Genomic DNA, 19,427 nt, shown 5'->3' with positions numbered 1-19,427 from the left:
GCAGTGTAGCAATCGGGGCTATTTAGGGTTTAATCGGGGTGTTGATTTACAAATGATTTACAATCACTTTTCATATGAGTTAAGGTAATTTAATTGAGCCCCTTGACTAGTGTTGCTCCAGATGTTGTTGGGTGCCAGGAACCAGGCTACTTGGCAAATTCTCCAGCCTTTGCACATAACGTCTTTTACTAAATAAATGTTAACATTTTAGGACATGTGGCATTATATTATATTGCTAATACATATTTAAGTTCAATCAAATTATTTTATAATTCATAGAAATTTTATTGACAATCATAGGATTCATTTTGTACAGTATGTGTCTACACAAGAGTTAGCTGATCCTTCTTCATCAGGGTGATGGTACACCGGCAAGCCATCACCAATTATTCTCCACCTCTAGAAGATAAGAGAGGGACTCCATGTCTGTTTGGTGTCAATATATTCCGTTCAGTCCTATTGTAAGTATCTCTGATCCTTAGAAAACAAATGCATTCGGTCAGATAAGACTATTGAAAATACTCAGAGACGAGCGGCTTCCAATGCTAAAGTAGATATTTGTTCTATGTTTTTTTAGTCTGGTTATGAAAGATTTTGCATGGATTCTAGTGAAGACACGTTCTAAATGGTTTATTGAGGGCATAAACTAGATCCATTCACAATAATCAAGTTAATCAATCATCCTGTTTGAATTATACTGTGAAGCACATTTAGGGTTTATATATAAAGTGTTGAAATGTGGCAGAACATGTATTTTTTAAAAATACCTGGGTTGTATTTGTTAGCATAATCAGTATGATTTTCATAGATTGTGTTATTCTGTTTCTTTTTTCTGTTTTAGTTGCAACACTTATAGGAAGAAAAAGATAGGCCATTGTAGGGGCAAAGTCAGGGCACAAGATGTAAGACTAGAGTAAATCACATTTTAATCTTCCAGAAATCTCTATGGGTTTATTTACTAAACTGGGAGTTTGCAGGTGTGTTGAACACATGCATTATGAAGGGACACCCAATGTGCTCTTCTAAGAAGGGCTGAGCTGGCCCTGCATAATGTATCATTCATATGGGAAAATGTATGAATGTTTAGCTCAGTCTTTCTTTTGATAAGAAAGTTACCAGGGTTGGTTTCAGGCATATATATTTTGGTTGGGTGCTATTCTAGGTCTGACCCAGGACAGCCCCCAGCAGCCCTCCAAGACATATTTCTGTACCCACAGTCCTCTCTGCTGAGAGCTAGGTTAAGCATTAGTAGAGTCAGATCTCGTATCTCCCCAACCAACCCATTGAGCAGCTACTCCCCGGGGAGCCTGATCGCCCTCGTCTATTTCTACACCAGAATACACCACTTCTTTGATCGATAAAATGTATAGCAAATTCTGTGAAGCTGAAATATTCATGGTTTAATGAATAAATCATTTTAAAAATTGTTGTGGAATTTCAATTTTTCAATATCATTTGGCTTACTTGTAAAACAGGTTTGTCGAGACATATGTGCACAAGTTAGGTTTCTTTGGGCATTTGTGTAAAGGAAACCTACGCGATTATCTGTGAATTACATGAAGACTGACACATAAACTAACATCCATGGCTACATTTGTAACGCCATACCATCTTATATACAAACCCAGTTAAATATACTATTATACTGTATAATACAATATAAAATTAAAAATGCTGATTGGTTTTGTTAGCGAAAAAGGTACAATAATCATATAAGGCATGGTAATCCAAAATTGAAGTCCTAGGTAGAATAATGAAAATATAGGGCCTTATTTATATCACTTAGCAGACTGGTTTGTATGGAATAGTTCCACATTTAGCATTTTTCAGCATAATCAATAATGTAATTGAATGCTAGAAAATGTACCACTATCTTAAATGAAGAGCCAGCAATTATTGCATTCTAATATATGATGCATATCATCCCCTTTGATTCTCAGCTACAATAGTCATTTGTTGCCATCAATAATGTAACTTGATGTTCTGTCCAGATGACCTCTAACCGATGATCATACCTGGTGAAGCCCTGCTTTCCTGGGTCAGATTCTTCTTTCTCCAGACAGGGGTAGCAGTATTTGCCCGCTCTGCAGATATTTTCCATCCATTTCCCTATCACTACCTATCCACTAAAGGAAGTCTGGGGCTAGCCACACATGGGAGAGCTCTGGATATACTACTCTGAGAAGTTCCCAGGTTTGCCAGTGATGCCACTTGCCTGTACTGTGAAGTATTTACATTATAATAATAGGACCACCAATCCCTGTTATACCTAATATTTCAGCATGGTGATATCGGCGTAATTTAATATGCAGATATGCATATCAAGCATTTCTGGTGCAGGGTGGGAAAATTAGTTTAATCACCGGGGTTAAAAAAAACAAACAAAAAAAAAAAACAATGGCATGAGGCAAGCACTGATCAGCACTGATCCTATAATTCTGCTCTATGATTCTCTATCATATATTGTGATCCATCTCGTTAACACATAATAAAGGTACAAGAAAAACTCATCAAACAAAAAAGGGTAATTTCCAAAGCCATCTCTCTGAATTTCTTTTTTATACAATAGCAAATAAGTGTTCATTCCAGTAAGTAGATTATAATGATATACAGCATACCATATTGGCCCTAATATAGCCATAATCTTCAAGGGGAACTGTCACATCTGATAAAGTGCCATATTTCTCTCCTGCACCGAAAAATAATCATCTTGTGTTATTATTATTTTTATTTTTCCATATATTAATTATTCAGATTTAAATGATCTGCTTCTGCTATCATAATTACAACCGCCAAAGGAATAGTACATACATTTTATGCAAATTTCCACTGATTTCCCATGATGCCTCCGGGATGCATTGGGATTAAACTGAAAACCTCCATCTGTATTGTTTTAACATGTTACTAGATATTATTTACAATAATGCAGTTTCTCAATAAAGCTATGATCACAAAAAAACGTATGGCGAGGCACTAATTTATAGGAGATGACAGATCTAGCATACAACACAGCAGAAAAAAGAATCTGAATAATACGTTGTGTATTAGTGTAAGAATTCATATTATGGATCATCTGGAATATCACAGTTGGACTTTAAGATTTTCTGAATGCAGAAATATCTCAATTTACAATAAATTTAGTAAAGTTCAGATTACAGTCCAAATACTAGCTTTATGAGCGATACATTTTGGATAGAAAGTAACACATATTAATGCCAATACAATATTATTTTTCAAGAAATGGTAAATGAGATAATATATTTATTTGTTTACTTGTTCTTTTACTTGTTTACAAAACTAAAGTGCATTTAGTTGACATATATACTGTACAATAAATAAATAAATACATCCATAGAAATTATGCCCAACACCAAGCTCCATGCGTCTTCACACCCCATTAACTAATACAATATCCTACGGAAACAGGTACAATAGACTAATCCCGCGTTTTTTTTTCATTTTTTTGTAATCTGAGGTTAGGATTGCACCCGACTCACACTTGAGTTGCTTTTAACCCCTTTTGTCCTAGATGGAAGAGCAACATTGGTTGGTTGGTATGATTAAGCGTCTGTGGACGTGTAAGGTGTTTTCTGGTGTACCCCCCTTTTGTGATGTCTTTGTGATGTCAGCGCATCCAGTTTTTTTCTATTGTCGGTGGGCTTTCTGGCTGGGCCGAGGAGGTTCACATTTTGTACATGTACTGGCAAGCGTGGCTGGAGCTCCGCCATGTACTCCAGCGCGAGTGCGATGGTGATCTTTATTGGTCGGCTATTGCAACGTTTAATGTACCTCTCATAAGTGTGATTTACCAAACTGGAAATGTCTATTTGTAAATAAACATCCATCTAATTAGCGCAGTTGAGAAATGATGTATATTGGTAAAGAACTGCCTACTTTTATGGAATAGCAAAAAAAACTTTTATGTGCTGTTTGGACTAATCTGTGCTTTCATTCAGCTACAAAAAAAAACTTTTCCATTAATGGTGATTTGTCCATTTAATTGATTTATCAGGTCCATTGCTTAAGGGAAATGAACTCTAACACCAAAACAGCCTTCTACCAAGATATTTTTGTTCTTTTTTCTAATCAATGCTAATCATAGATCTAATTACCCTATAATTACTGATCTGCTTTAACTATTGAGAAAAGGCTGATGTAAATCTTTATGAAGCCATTTTGTCTATCGGATGATAGCAGTATTAATGCTTCCGGCTGAATGTGATAAGTGAGAGGCAAACTATTTTAGGATCTCCGGATAATTATAATTTAATTATTATGCATTAGTAGGAAGTAAACAATATGTACACATTAAGTACAAAAGATAATGAACTGTTATGCATTCATTGTGCTTAAGTTTTGCTTTATTATATATATAATAATAAATAATAAATCTGGGACCTATTACTGTGCCATTTTAGATCTATTTAATTAATGTATTTAAAAGGCAAGTGCATTGATTTTGGTTTGCCAAATTTTACTCGTATGTTGCAATTGCTGTGGTTATACCTATGACAGGTATAGGCAGCTTTTGGCCTTGTCATCTAATCTGTAAAATGCTCCAGGTATCGCTGATCCCCCCGAGAACAATAGTCAAGTGCTCTCCAGACTTTGGGAATTATCCTATGTCCTATCTACACCTACCTGTGACCAGTCTCACGTCACTCGAGCCTCATCCTGTAGGTACTCAGGTCCATCCGCAGAGGAAGTAAAAAGACACCAATAAAGACCAATTAGAACCTCCATTATCTCCTGTGAGATACCACTGTTGATATTTGATGCATTTTCAAACAAAAGCTGATGGAGGATAATGCTGTAAATTAACTGATGGTGGCTTGAGAAACACATCACCTACCCCTGACTAATAATAATTGCGCTTCTGGAATTGTGTTTTTCCAAATACATATCTGCTAGACTAATTTTCTTAGCCCATCATATTTCATCTGCTGTTCCACCGTTCCTCTGGTTCCTCATAATGTGCAAAATCAAATGTAAAATTCTGGCTCTGATCTACAGAGCCTTTAACAGCACTGTTCTCTATTATATTATATCTCTGCTCCAAATATTCCCCTAATCACCCTCTGCCCACAACTAGCTATCTATTCTCCTTATCAGTTCTTCCCACTCATATAGCTAGGTTTTTAACTGTGATGTATCTGTTCCCTGGGATTTTCTACCCTGTTCTATCAGACTTATTCTACGTTTAAGCAATAACTAGAAGCCTACCTGTCCTGATATCTATATCTGCATCCTCCCTCTCCTTTTGTCTTAACGTGTGTTAGTTATTTTCATTTTGTGTATTGTCAGTTTTAATGTCATTGTTATTATTCACCCTCCTCTATTGTGATAGCGCCAATGAATATGCTGGTGCTCTATAAATATGTACGATATAATATTAAAATGTTTTTATTCTACCTAATGAATAACCCCTTGGTCACATATTTGAATGGTTCCTAGATACCACCTTGTTGTATTTATTTTTTAATTAAATACAGAATCCATGCAAGATAACTGGTAACTGCCACCTCAATGATGAATTACAACGAATAACTGTGACAACAGTTTTGATTGTAGTTGGTATTAGGGGAAGACCAATTTTACGTTTTTTTTTTTACAACGAATAAAAAGTTTCATGATATTGGATTAAATATACAAGCTGCATAGTTAAACAGGGAAATAAAGTAACCCTTTATCAGAGGCAGACATTTATGTTAATACCTGTGACTCTTTCTAAGTGACAGATGTGGTATATATGTGTTATCTGTTAAAGCATAGAATGGCATTAATGATTCTACAAATAGATCAGATGTAATAATATTTTTCTAAAAAATAGCAGCTTCTAAAATACCTGTTATACCATGAAGTTAACAAAAAAGAGAAAAATATATTAATCACTGATTTTAACTAAACATCAGTGTCATTGGTCATTTACAACAGTGTTGTCATTGTCTTGTTGCATTAACGTGTAATTAAACATTTCGCCAGACTGTATTATGATGTCATCTAGAGCATTTAATATAAGACAAAGCCATATTTTGGAGGCAGCATATATAACCTGGCAGTGCTGTCTCTATGGTCTGTCTAAGGTCCCTACAAGCAAACTATCTACTGGTTTCCAGCGCCCTTTTTTCTCCACGTGTGGTGCTGCGCTCTCTTCTCTCCAATCTTAGCAGCTTTTACACAGAGTCATGCGTAATGTACACCGATAACCTGATTGTGACATATATCACCTATATGGTGTGCTTGTCCTGGTGTTAGTTCATCTAGCCAAGTGCGTCTGCATTGCTTTATTCTTTAAGTGCTACAATTACACATTGTCTGATTTGCCCCAGGGATGAAAATTGCCCGTCACTGGTGTCTCAGAACTCGTAAGATGCCAGACTTCTGAGAAACACAAATGCATAGATATGGAGCTCCGCTTAACCAACTAGTCCAATGGAAGTTATCAACTGCTGTGCTGTACGTCACTTGGTCATTAAAAAGCTTAACTCAAATGCAACTTTCAAATAATCTCTTAGAATATGTATATTTTATTAAATATACCTTTTTTTGGGGGGTCATTAAACAGTAACCTGTTGAAATAATGAATCTCATAAAACTGAAGAATGTTAATGATAGGGTCTCTTGGAAGCAACAATCAATATTTCATCACGGACCCTGTAAGAAGGCACTGTATGCCACGATACAGAAAAGCGAAATAAAAATACTGGAGGAGAAATATTAATTAACAATTTGGGCACAGCTAAGAAAAAGATTATCGAAACACTTCTATTGATTCTGTCTGTTAATGAATTCCTCTTTGTGCTTTTATATATACTCCTTCACCCTTGGCGTGCTGTAGAGAAAAGCAAACTTACTGATTCAGTCTTTCCCTCAAAGGGTTAAAACTACCTTAAGCATTATCCTATTTGCCTAAAACGTTCTAATGGAAGGTTTCAGAGAGGCATAGCTATCGTATAAACACTAGAAGACAAAGATTTTTCTGATTCTAAATTGTAAAAGTACAAGAATATAGAGTATCGATTACATGGATATTTCCTTCCTGGGCATTGGGAAGTACACTTTTTGTTTTTTCAGTTGAGCCATTGAAACACGCGCACGCACACACATATTCCGCACAGCAATCCTATGCTTCTGTACAAGATAACAGTGGGCTCTCCTCCACAGAGTGGGCATAATCTGCTAGTGAGAGATTTAGCATTTTGTTTTCTTGTTGGTGTACCAAAATCACACTTTTTATATTGGTTGTTAGTTACGAGGAAGGAGAAAGGTCTGACGCTTGAACTGTTACCATTAGGTTTTAGACACATACTCACGAAAATAAAAATAACAGAAAAAGTAAGAGTTCTCCAAAATTTGCTATGGAGTTTGCGAAAAATGAAAGGATATTGTCACGCATCCATGTGTAATCGTTGCCACTCCTTGCTATGAGGCAACAGTCTTGGTGTAGAGCCCAGAGTTTAATTTGAAGACCAGAACTATGCAAAGTTTTCAAAAAGCCCAGTCTGGAAGAGTCTTCTCTCTTGGAATAAATGTCCGTTAATCTAGAGAGCGAGAGTCTAAAATGAGGAATAAGAATATCTCCTTTTAAATAAATGCTGAGGCACAAAACAGTTGCTTCTACTAATCTCATACATGAAATCCTTTTTCCTGTATATGCATCATCTGTAGTCGCAAAGTCTGTATACTGCTCACTATTCTTCTCTGGTGTCCGATGAGTGAAACCCCGATTCTCCTGATGTCACTGTGGGGGAAAAAGAAGAGACACGTCCATTACATTTTAACAATCATCTCTTGTCTACACACAAACACAATTCAGTAAATTAAAATGCCCTAGATGATGAGAGTACCCCTTTAATGGGGCTTAAGGCTGTGAGGATCAAGCTCAACAAGGTAGCTAAGCTTTGTCCTCTAAATATTATTTTGGTGGAGAGATCTAAGAAAAATATGCTCTATTGGACTTTTTTTCCCCATACATAAAACATATGCATTTGGTGTTAGACATTCATAACTGTTATTTATTTATTTATTTATTTTGACTATTACTTACTCAATGTTCATTCTAGAAACAATATCCAAAGTTGTGAACCCTGCTGCCATGAAATTATTGGCGTACTGGCCCATCTTTATGGATTCGAGCCACTCAGTGACTGTGACGAAAAAATGATAATCAGGTGTGTCACCTGGTGATTCCGGCATTCTGCAAGACACAAATACACAATGAAAACAAACTGGTTACTATTTTAATTATCCAGAGGAACTGTTGAAATAAACGCAAATATTATAATGTTCATTTGGTCAATTAGCATGTGAACCCAAGAGCCCCCACGTGTGAATAAATCAGCCATACCAGTGATGGTGAAAGAGATACCAACATTTCTGAAAAGGCCACTCACAATCATGTGAGAATAAATGGAGACCTGAGCATTAAAAAAGGTGGGCGACTAATTTCAATGTACAATGCAAAATAAACAGAAAAGACACAAGAACTACGGCTATTTGTCCACAGTTTGTGAAAATTACTATTCAATGTAGTAGTAAAGACTAGTCTGAAAGTAGTAAATACTTCATATTATTGCACCATGTTTAGTCTTTTTCAGCTGGGCTGGATAAGTTGGGTTTGCCTCTTTAGGCTCTGTTATATAAAATATGTAGTTTTACTGGGAACTTTGTCATATCTCATACATGAGTGAGTGCACTGTTACCATGATATATTATTGTATTATGTGCTTTTTAAAGTGTGCTTCCCTTGTATTTTTTGTTTATAGTTGCAGGTCCTGACTTATTAATGATGTCCAGAGGGGGCTTTAAATTATATAAGAATCTCAGTGTGCTCAAATGCAATGCAGTCCCACTGATTCAGCTTCTTGGTAAGTAATATAGCCATGAAAAATTAGGTAGAACTTGCCAAACTTGGGGTACTTTGACATAGTGGTGGGCAAAGCAAAACATGGCCATATAATGTGACAAAATCCCCAACATTTAGGCTTTGGATAGGTGTTTTTGCTGGGTGTTCACTGATTTCTTGTTTTGCTTTGTAAATTATTATATTTTTCTAAGTGACGTAACAGGAGCCTAACAGTTCAAATAACATATATAAATGAAGATGTATAACCATCATGAACCGCAATGCAATACACTGGCTTGTGGTATTTCTCTTGTTTATCAGACGTATCAACAACTTCAATAAATGTAAATCAGTTAAATAAATGAATAATAAAAGGTCGGTGTACTTGAAATTCTTACAGGAACCCGTGACTCTTCTTCTGATGCAGAATAAAAGCTGGAATTTGAACAAATGCTGTTCTCGTCAAATCACCATAAATGAAAACAAAGCGACCTTAATGGGCTATTTATTAAGATTTCTTTCTGTGGTGTGACATGTAATTCCAGTGACGCATTATAGCATTTGATTTAGCCAAAATAGCCATTCTCTTCTAATAAGTATGTTAATAGCCGAAATCTCAGCAATCACCCATAGAACGTGGTTAGGAGTATCAGTTAAGTGGCTTTTTGTGATCAGCTGTTCCCATTTATAAAGTTAATTACACACATTTTAAAAAGGACTGTATTTCTATAACAGATAGCAGTCATTAGCATGATTAAGAGATATTTCAGAATAACAGCATGTTGTAAATGAACAAAGATATTCATGTTTATTGTATCACTAGCAAGAAAACAGAAGACAAGCTCAACACCCCACATTATCTTCCCCATGGGCTGTTCTATGCATGTCGATTTTTCCTAGGGCATGTAGCGCCATTCATCACGATTCAGCTCTTATAATTAAAATATACGTATGTCTCCTTTCATAGGTCAAAGTATTTTAGTTTTAAATTATCCAGAACATGTAAGTCATTTTCATCCGCTCTTATCTGTGCCACTGCACCGTTTTCAATCTCCCATATATTGACATGATTAATGTGTGTCAAGAGAGATTTAATCAAACCAAATGATTTAATGTTTACCGTTTTCATGACAAACATGGACCAAACGAAAGGAATGAAAACTCATATTTTACTGTGCACAAACACAAATCCCGGGGACTAGAAAAAATACTCTTAAATGTGTAAGAACAATGTGAGCGGGAGAGTAAATGTAACTAGGGACATATAATACAGATAGTACCAAGTAATAAGGTTTGCTTGCGACATAATAACACATAATAACAGTATAAATATAATATAGATTACTTGTTCAAAAAGACAACTGGTCAATAGATGTTTTTACTCAAATTAGGATGAGGCTATCGCATCTGATTTTAGGCAACACAATAGTTTGTTCAAAGATAGGTCCCCAATGGGAAAGGGAGCTTTATTTTTGCACCGTTGCACTCATGTTTAACCCTTCCAAGTAATCATATCTTTTATGACAGAAGCCAAAAAAATAATTAACCCAATATTGTGCAAGGACATACATCCATGTCTTCCTGACTACATAGGCAGATTTGATATGCCAAAGTTAAAGTGTTATAGCCTTGAATATGCCTGTGTTGTCTGGAAAGGCATTTAATTTTTTTTATTAAGTATTAATCAAGTCTGTGAAAATCACTTAATTTGGTAGTGCATTCCACATTTTAACTGCCCTGACTGTAAAAAAACAAGGACTCTCTTTTCCTCTAACCTAAGCAGGCGCCCCTGTGATGTCTGTAGATACTCCTACTATATATGCATTCCTTACTGCATAAAACATATTGGCAAATATGAAATGCAGTGTATAAAGGATAGGGACTTTGTGCTGTCCTCTAAGCCAACGTAAATAACACAAGTCTTACCCCACAATATCTTCCACCAGTATTTGAAGCACACTGGGGTTGCGTATAAGCTTGTCCAGGAAGCTTACAATGTCTGAAAACTTGGGTCGATGGTTCCTTTCTTTTTGCCAACAATGAAGCATAAGCTGATGAAGGGAGACTGGGCAGCCCATGGGTGCTGGAAGCCGATAACCTTCTTCTATCGACAGAATGACCTGTTTAAATAAAAAAGGTCATCAAATTAAACTGTGGTTAGAATTTTTTTTTACATATTTACCAATTACAAATTAAAATGCTTATGATCCTGCTACCTGTCCCTGCCATCATATATCAGTACAGTAAGCCATTTAATCAGACAGTGACTGAAGTCAACAATGAACTTAGATGTGACTTAGGTCGGTGATTATTGTGAATTATAAACATAAACTAGTTAAAATGGTAAGTGGTTTGCTGGATAATAATAAGAAAGAAAATAAATTGTAATTATAACATAATGAAGCACTGATTTGAAACAAGGCTGGGGTGCAAGTTTGAGATCTAGCACACGTTTTGTACATCGCCCAAACTGCCCAAATAATAAGAAAGGGGTCTTGGTGGAAAGAAGAGAGAAGGGAGATGTGATAAAAACATTCAAATACTTAAAGAGATTTAACAAAGTACAGGATGGAGGTTTGTTTCAAAGGAGAAGAACAAGAGGTCATAATCTAAAACCAGAGGGTCAGAAATTTAGATGTAATGTAACCAAGTTTTACTTTAATGAGAGTGTGGTTGATAAGTGGAACAGCATCCACGCAGAATTGGTATAGGCTAATACAGTCAGGCAAGTCACATATGCATGGGATAGACATATGGCATCTGATATCTAAGGTAAGACCAAGGACTGATTAAGGTCTGAACCTTTACAATAAAAAGGCAGACTGGATGGGCCAAATCCCAATTTGCTATTAAAGGTTTCTCTGAAAAACAGCAGTGCTTCTCAGGAGCCAGCAAAAAGGTACAAAACAAACTCCTCGACGTGCAAAAATATTTATTTATTGTAATTCACCCCACGCAGCAGTGGTATATTGCCCAGAGAGAAAACATGGAAATAAACGCTTAACACCTTTCGTGCTAAACTTAGAGCTTATTCATAGGCATGCCTCCTTGTTTCCACTCTGGGTAATATTTCCCTGCTGTGTGCTATTCGTGGATAACAAACCTGTAATAAATAAATACGTTTGCACATCAAGCAGTTTGTACCTTTATTTGCTGACTCCTGCGGAAGTCCACTGCCTCCCTGTTGTTGTGTTGCATGTCATTGTCAGTGAGATTCTACGGGAGATCAGCGGAGACCTGAATGCTGCAGTCCTTATTTTACATCTCAACATTTTAACAACATTGCCAAAAACAACCTTTCATTAAACATATGCCCCAGCACTGTGTGTGTCTGGTGACCGGCCGGACAGGGTTCAATCATAATGTATCAAGTGCACTACGCTTTGGGTGTGTGTTCACTTAGCATGGCCGACAATGATGTGCCCTTTATATAAATTAAGAGATAGCAAGCAGAGTTTTTTTTCTAGAAGTAGTTTTGGTGCAATATGGATTGGTGATCTTGGTTGAAGTCCTGTGTAAGGACTGAAACCTCAAACTTCTTCTATGTGTTTGTATTTCAATTTTGTATTTCACAGCCAGGTTACAAACCCTGCCGCCAATCCCATGTGGTCCCTATTAAGGGCTAATATGTGTGGGGGTTCAGAGACTACCCCTTTCTATCTAATTAGAGATTTTTACCTTTAGCTCAAAGCAGCAAGGTGAATTGTGTAGTGTAGGACTCGCCTAAGAGATTTGCCGTGACGTGGCAGGCGAGCTTCCACTTAAATGGCCATTGGAGTGAAACTATTTTAATTTTAAAATATTTAATAAGAAATGTACAGAAGCGGATCTTTTTTTGAAATGCGATTTAAGCTTGTACTTTTATTGATTAATAATAAAATAAATAATAATAAAATTAATAAAGAAAATGTTTTCTAAAAAAAAGTTAATAGAAGAGAAACATTTATTATTTGAAGAATGCAGGATGCTCATCACAACCCCTGTAGCTTTCAAACATTTTCATCTAGTGATACTGCATATATAAAACCATATATGAAAATAAAAATAAAGTTCTCTGCATCCATTTGTGGTTAAAAGATTTTACATTGCACTAAGTTTTCTTTAAAGGTTTAGGCGGGTGTAAAGAGGTCTGTGGAATTAAATTTAAATAAATCTCTACTGCTACCAGACACAGTTGTTTTTATGCCGTCTGCGTGTACAACACCCTGCAATAGTTCCTGTGTGATCGCAGAAGCCCTGCTAATGAGTGTTGTGTTTCATGCATATCAAGGTATAATATTGATGTGATACATAGAAAGGAGACAATTAGCCATTAGAGGGGATAAAACAAGCCATACAGATGGCTAAAAGGATTTTCTTGGCCTTAATAAGCCTAATGCCACAACATCTACATATAACAATGGCATTGAACAGCGAAACCCTTGGCCTTATACTTGATTTACCAAGTAATTCCATTATCTCTCCATAACTACCCGAATGCCGTGACGCTCTCTCTGGAGGCGTTCATATTAGATTTAACAGAAGGGAAAAAATTGGTTTTGATGAATAAATTGTGCTCAAAGTGTTACATTTGCTTTTTTTTTTTTTAACAGATTGAACGATGCAGTGACATTCCCTTTGGATCTGCTCATACTCTTGGGAGACACTGTACTTACAAATAGCCTGCCATGCTTTCTGTTCACTGTTCTCAGGCAATTATATAAGCATTGTTTGAAATCCATTAGCTGTCCCCCCCCCTCTGAAAATCGGTGTGTTCTACCGCTTACGTTAATTTATACATTCGCTTGTAAAGAATTGAAAAGAAGTCTTTTAGAGCTGTTCCGTACCATAAATGCACTTAGCTTCAACTTTTGTTTTTTTTTTTGCCAATATAATGATTTTGAAAATGTACTACTAAACTAACATCCTCAAGAGTTTTTATATTGCTTAACCCTTCTTCTAAAAACTAGACCCACATTGCCACCAGCACTTGTGCCTCTACTACCCAATGCACCAATCTCAGGTCGGCAGAATCAGATCTATTCATTAAAAGGGAGAGTTGACAGGAGAATTTGTAGGAGAGTTGTGTTTGAGTTCACTTAATAATAATGAAGTTGAGACTGCAACTCTCCTACCAACTCTCCCTTTAGTGAATAACCCCCACTGTTCCAATCTGCTCTTTATAAATATGGCCCGTTCCTGCAAGATTTAGGCCTATCGTCATTCTTAAAAGGACAACGTAATGCCCCGACAGCCTCACCAAAGAAGAAGAAGAAATATTAAAGTATTTCAATGTGCATTCTTTAAAGGGTCTTTCTAGATCCCTCCCTGAGTGGCGGTTCTAGAGCTGACTGGTGGGACATATATGACGTATCAGGAGATGTGTTCAGCCAAACATATCTCCTGCAAGGAAAATAGCCGAGGGTGAGGAAAGGGGTAAACACATTTAGAAGGATTCTACAGAATCCCTCCATGCATTTCCTAAGGGGGAAACCAATTTAAAGGGACATCTCAGAAAATATAAGAAGATAAAACTAAATTAAAACTAACTAAACTATGGTATTATGTTACTAAATTAGTATTATTTTTATTCCCACTGGATTCCCACTGGATTATTAAAACCATCTCACAAAGCATTCTGATCTCATTTCTCCTCCCGAATCATTTTGAAGATTAGCCTTATAATTAAGGCCATGCCTAAAAAGCCCAGAACCCAGAGTCTTCTTTTTTTATATAGAACTATATAGATGTTACTGTGTTGTGGCTCCTATGGAAAATAAAATATGGCCGTATTTAATATTGAGACCCCAAAAGCTTCCATTTCCAGAAAAACACCAACTGTAATCTCCTCGTTCTATTCTAAGTGATCTAAAACCCTGGTTTTGTATTCACCGAACATTTTCACTTCCTTCATTTACCTTACGGCATTGTTGATGGCTGCCGTGAGTTCATGGGTCACAGCGACACTGAAAGTCTAACCTGGCGTGCACATTTAAAGATCTTAAACAAAGTGCTTTTATATAGAAACCATTCTTCCTTTTCACTTAGTTCCCTGTTTCCATTGTGGCCTGTTATTTATTGAGCCACAAAGTTAGGAAATGTGAGTCAATGCCGTACAGCGGCTGTGATAATATGATCTCTGCAGGATAGTAGTAAAAGCTTTTGTCCGTTGCTAAAAACACAGCTTGTGCCCTCTTTATCCAACCCTGTAGTTTTCAAACATTTTTATCTGGTGATACCGCATGGTTCAGTCAGTGGCAAAAAGAACAGCTTTTTTTTATTCTTCTAAGAATTGTCAAAAGTGTCAAAAAAATATAGCTTAATGTTTTGTATTTCTCACATAATGTTATACCAGATCTACAGAGCATAAGAAAGTATAAACGACAATAGAGTAAAAATACAATAAACAAAAAAGAGTTGTTTTTTTTTATATTTTTCTGCTTTTTACCCAATGATTTATCCTATTTTCTTTAAATCAAAAAAATATCAGAAGCATTGCTCTTTTGATGAGGCAAAAGCATCATGCAGAGTGGTAAAAATCACAGCTATGTGGTATTGTGATTACTGCACAATATGAAAATATGAAAAAAATACGTCATGATTACATCCAGGACCAGACCGGGGTTAATGAGGCGGTCCTGGCACTTTAAGGCTGGTGGCTGCAGCGTATGAGAGGGCACAACATTGAGCCGGGGTAGCAGATAGGATGAGTATGGGGTGCTGTTGGCCAGCGGCCCACCAGGCAAATTGCCCAGTGTTCCATATAGCTAGTCCAAACCTGATTATATCTGCATTAAAGGAATGACTATTGGGCAGCATGTTCTGCCATAAAGCCAGCCTTTGTAGAGCTTAAAGTTGTGAAGAACACACTTAACCTGTAACACATTACTGTGCATATAAGAAAAGGCGTCTCACTGTACAAAGTAAACAATGCAATTCATTCAATTATTACTAAAGGTGAAAGACTTACATCCTGATTTGACATCTCCCAGTACGGCCGCTCGCCGTATGACATCACCTCCCACATGACGATGCCGTAGCTCCAAGCGTCGCTAGCTGATGAAAACTTTCGGTAAGCTATTGCTTCTGGAGCTGTCCATCTGATTGGAATTTTCCCACCCTAAAAACAGAAAACATTTCGATATTAAACTGTGTTAACAGAAGTCTCTAAAAAAATATAGACATTGCGATGATTTCTCCTTTATGGTAATTTGTCATTAATGCGAAACAATTTCATTTATTTATTTAATGCTTTATTTGATGATAGAAAGATAGATGTTCTTCTAAAGAAGAAGCCTTTCATATCCCAAAAGCTTAGGTATCTTTACATCTGTTTCTATGTTGGCACGATAAAAGGAATCAACTTCGACTAAAGTCGGCGGGGGGGGGCAGACAGATTAGAGTCATAAAGAGGGACACTTGGGAGATTTGTAACATAACCGTAAACTTCCTTGGTTTTCTGGCCCGGAAATCTCCCCTGCATCTCGATATAAGGTTGGGGGCTGTGAAAACGTTGCAGGGCCACACAATAGGCCTGATAATTGGCTGCGATTCCACAATCTTTAGTGCACATCTAGAGTATTCAGAGGTATTAAAATAATTTTTTTTTAAACTTTTATCCCTTAGCCTGCTATATAGCCTACATGGAATCCAGTATTTTGTATAGGTGTCCTCATTTACGGTTCTAAAGCTGGAATAAGAACGTGTTTGTTGTAGAACCTAATTATATGTCACTAGAGTTATGCTAATCCTGAAATGTGGTGAATTCCAGGGGTTTCTTTAGTCTGCGTTAGAATGCCAGGAAAACATGCCGATAATACTCTAAGTGCTTGCTTGCCATTTAGAGATATTTCTAAATCATCTGAGCTCTGCAAATGATTCATCAACCCTGTCATCTCCCATACTCTAGAAAACATTTACCCATAACAAGCATTTTTCATTTTTTTCCTGTAAGGCACGGTATTTCTGCCCAAACTATAAAACTATAATGAGCTTAGAGAAATGCTAATTTAATTCCAGTGCAATGTGCGGTATTAACTGAGCTATTGAAACGTTTATGAATTAGGCAGCTTACTGCTTTCTGACTCATGCCAATGCTGAATTATTTCTGATATAATTAAATGACATATTCTAGAGGGCTGTCAAGGGTCCCTTCTAATGAGGATACAAGTGTCGTGTGAACTGAATTATGCCCAGTGAGGATTTCAGAGGACAGCCATCGAAAAATGGCTTTCATCACGAATGTCACAGATCAAGCAGTGCTGAGTTTGGATGTTTTTTAAGCTTAGGTGCTTTAGAACAAAACATCAGCCAAATAATCGCTGCACTAAAAATAGTTTTTAAATTATAGCTTTCCTAAAAGCAGTTCTAGTCTGGTAATGCCTTTGTTGCTGTCAATCAAGTATTAAAAGTACCGTGGAAGACACACAACTATAATAAGAATGCTTTCCAATGTAAATTGTCAATCCGTTGGGTTGTTTGGTTATTCTGTTTTTTTTTTCTATTAATACAGTTCTTTTGTGCGACAAGTGACTTGGCAAACATACATACAATAAATTGCATAATAAATATTTGAAAGGAAAAAAGAGTTGAGTAACGCTTCCTTAAATAGACAGTTATTATTTTTTGATTCTGCACTGAATCTAATGCTAATCTAATTTCATCTGTTTAAAGGCTCATTCCTCGCATCCAAATGGAGATAACCAATCTTTTTTCCAGAACAAGGAAGGGGGATAACTCAGGACGGCTCACCACCAACCAACGTTTCCACCTAGGCTAGCATCGCTTTTTGGTTGATGGGCAGTTCCATCAATTGGTCATAAAGCCACTTAAGTCTTGGAAAAGCCTGTCCCTTAACCGCACCGCCTAAAACAAAAGTGGCCCCCATTTGAAATGCTGGGAAGAATATAGCTTGTAAAAATATCAAAGATTCATTATTGAGAACTTTTTAGCTGTAGATTTTCTGTACGAATTATGCTGCTCTAGGGCTGGTGAATAACAAACATTAAAATGTCTAAAATATTTTTAACCCCTTGATTGCGACCTATTGTTCCTTCGCTGGACCTGGACACTTAGGCAAATGCAAACGCCTTTCCATTCCACAATAATAGGGCTATTTAATCAGCGATGTAATTAAAATAAATGTAAACCAAGAATGCCGTTACAGGTTGTGCTAAACAATTATTGTAATAAAAGGAGAGGAGAATGTTTATAGACTTAAATTATCTCATCACTAAAAGGGGGTAATTATCTAAATAGGGGTTTAGTCTTTGTAACCGAACGCCTTCCATTTAATTGAATTTGTGCTTACATTTGGTGCTGAACGGGATTCGTTTTTAGTGTTGTTATTTCATAGTTATTGCAGCTGTACATTACAGAACATTATTTTGCTTATTTTACAGTTAACTTAAATTCTACATAACCCATTAGTTACCCAATGGGTGAATGGTTTGGCTCGGTACGTTTCACAATTCTCTGGTGTGTAAAGGGTAAAACAAACACTAGCTTCAGTGATGTATTCCTTCCTAGTCCGCTGCTCATTGGGATCTTTGATATCCCCAACCAGCATATTAACAATACGGCGGTGGCTTTGAACAGGCACAGCCTCCATATGCTGCTTTTAAAGACGCTATGTCTACGTGCTATGTCTACATGCTGCCCACTCCTTGAATGGAGGTATGTGGGTGGTAAATGCAAGACATGATTATTTGCAGTAATTAAATTACAGTATTTGGGGGCAAAAATACAGAAAGTGACATCCCATCTAATCTGCTCGGTTCTAACCCTTCTGTAAAGAATATAGAGGAGATTCGTTTAACATTCTTTCCTAAAAGCACAATCACTTTTCTCTAATATCACTAGCTTTCACTGTATTTAGAGTTTCTTTACTATTTGTAAAGTGGATGGAAATCCTTATTTATTCCCCTACCACTGGAGCAGCCCTATAAAGTTATGGCAATGGCAGTATCGTAGGAATCTGCTTTTATTAAAATGTATTGTATATTAACGTAGAGTGGCTAGACGCAATCTCTGATTATAGTTAATTGTGTATTGTGCTTAAAGTAACCATTTTTAAACTTATTTTGCGTTGCACAATTTAGTTGCTAGTGATCCATGTCCCTGAGCTTTTGCCGTCTTCTTAATAATCATATCTCATCTATCAGCGGCACCGGGCACAAAGGTGTCAGTAATATAATGATGCATGGCATTCCTGCCTGTCTTTGTAAAATAAAAAGGAGCTGAGGCACATTGATCCATAAGTATGGATGAATAACTTAACCCCTAAGGAGCAATTAATACCACTGAAAAGAATACGATGTTTAGCACTAAGGAGAAAAGTTAGCAGGTTAACCTAGAAATCAGCCGGTCTCCATTTGGGAAGATCAATGAGGACAGAAAAATGTAACATCTAAGGCATAGAATAAAGTAATAATTCTGACTTTTAGTGCTGAACGCATTGTGCTTCCATTTATCTTAGCGTTGCATTATCTCATTTGTACATTGCTATCCTGATACCTATCTTCCCTTCTTTGTAGTTTTTCCTTTTCTAAATCTTGTTTTTATGTATTTAATTACGTGCTTTCATCACATTTTACCTTTGCTT

The 19,427-nt window shown here is 36.6% G+C and overlaps 1 protein-coding gene across 1 annotated transcript in view; it reads right to left on the bottom strand.

Moving 5' to 3' along the window:
• Positions 1-7,266: 7,266 nt before the first annotated feature.
• EPHA6 (EPH receptor A6) overlaps positions 7,267-19,427 on the bottom strand; it is a 161,332-nt gene continuing 149,171 nt past the window's right edge. Inside the window, exons 12-15 of the mRNA XM_053456921.1 lie at positions 15,795-15,944; positions 10,772-10,965; positions 8,048-8,197; positions 7,267-7,741 (exon numbers count right to left, since the gene is read on the bottom strand). Of these exons, the coding sequence (XP_053312896.1) occupies positions 7,627-7,741; positions 8,048-8,197; positions 10,772-10,965; positions 15,795-15,944 (609 nt within the window). The 3' untranslated portion in view covers positions 7,267-7,626. The remainder of the gene's footprint in view (positions 7,742-8,047; positions 8,198-10,771; positions 10,966-15,794; positions 15,945-19,427) is intronic.

Source organism: Spea bombifrons, chromosome 2, assembly GCF_027358695.1.
Source record: "Spea bombifrons isolate aSpeBom1 chromosome 2, aSpeBom1.2.pri, whole genome shotgun sequence".
NCBI lineage: Eukaryota > Metazoa > Chordata > Amphibia > Anura > Pelobatidae > Spea > Spea bombifrons.
The sequence above is the reverse complement of the archived record's forward strand: the minus strand, read 5'-3'. Positions and strand labels throughout refer to the sequence as shown.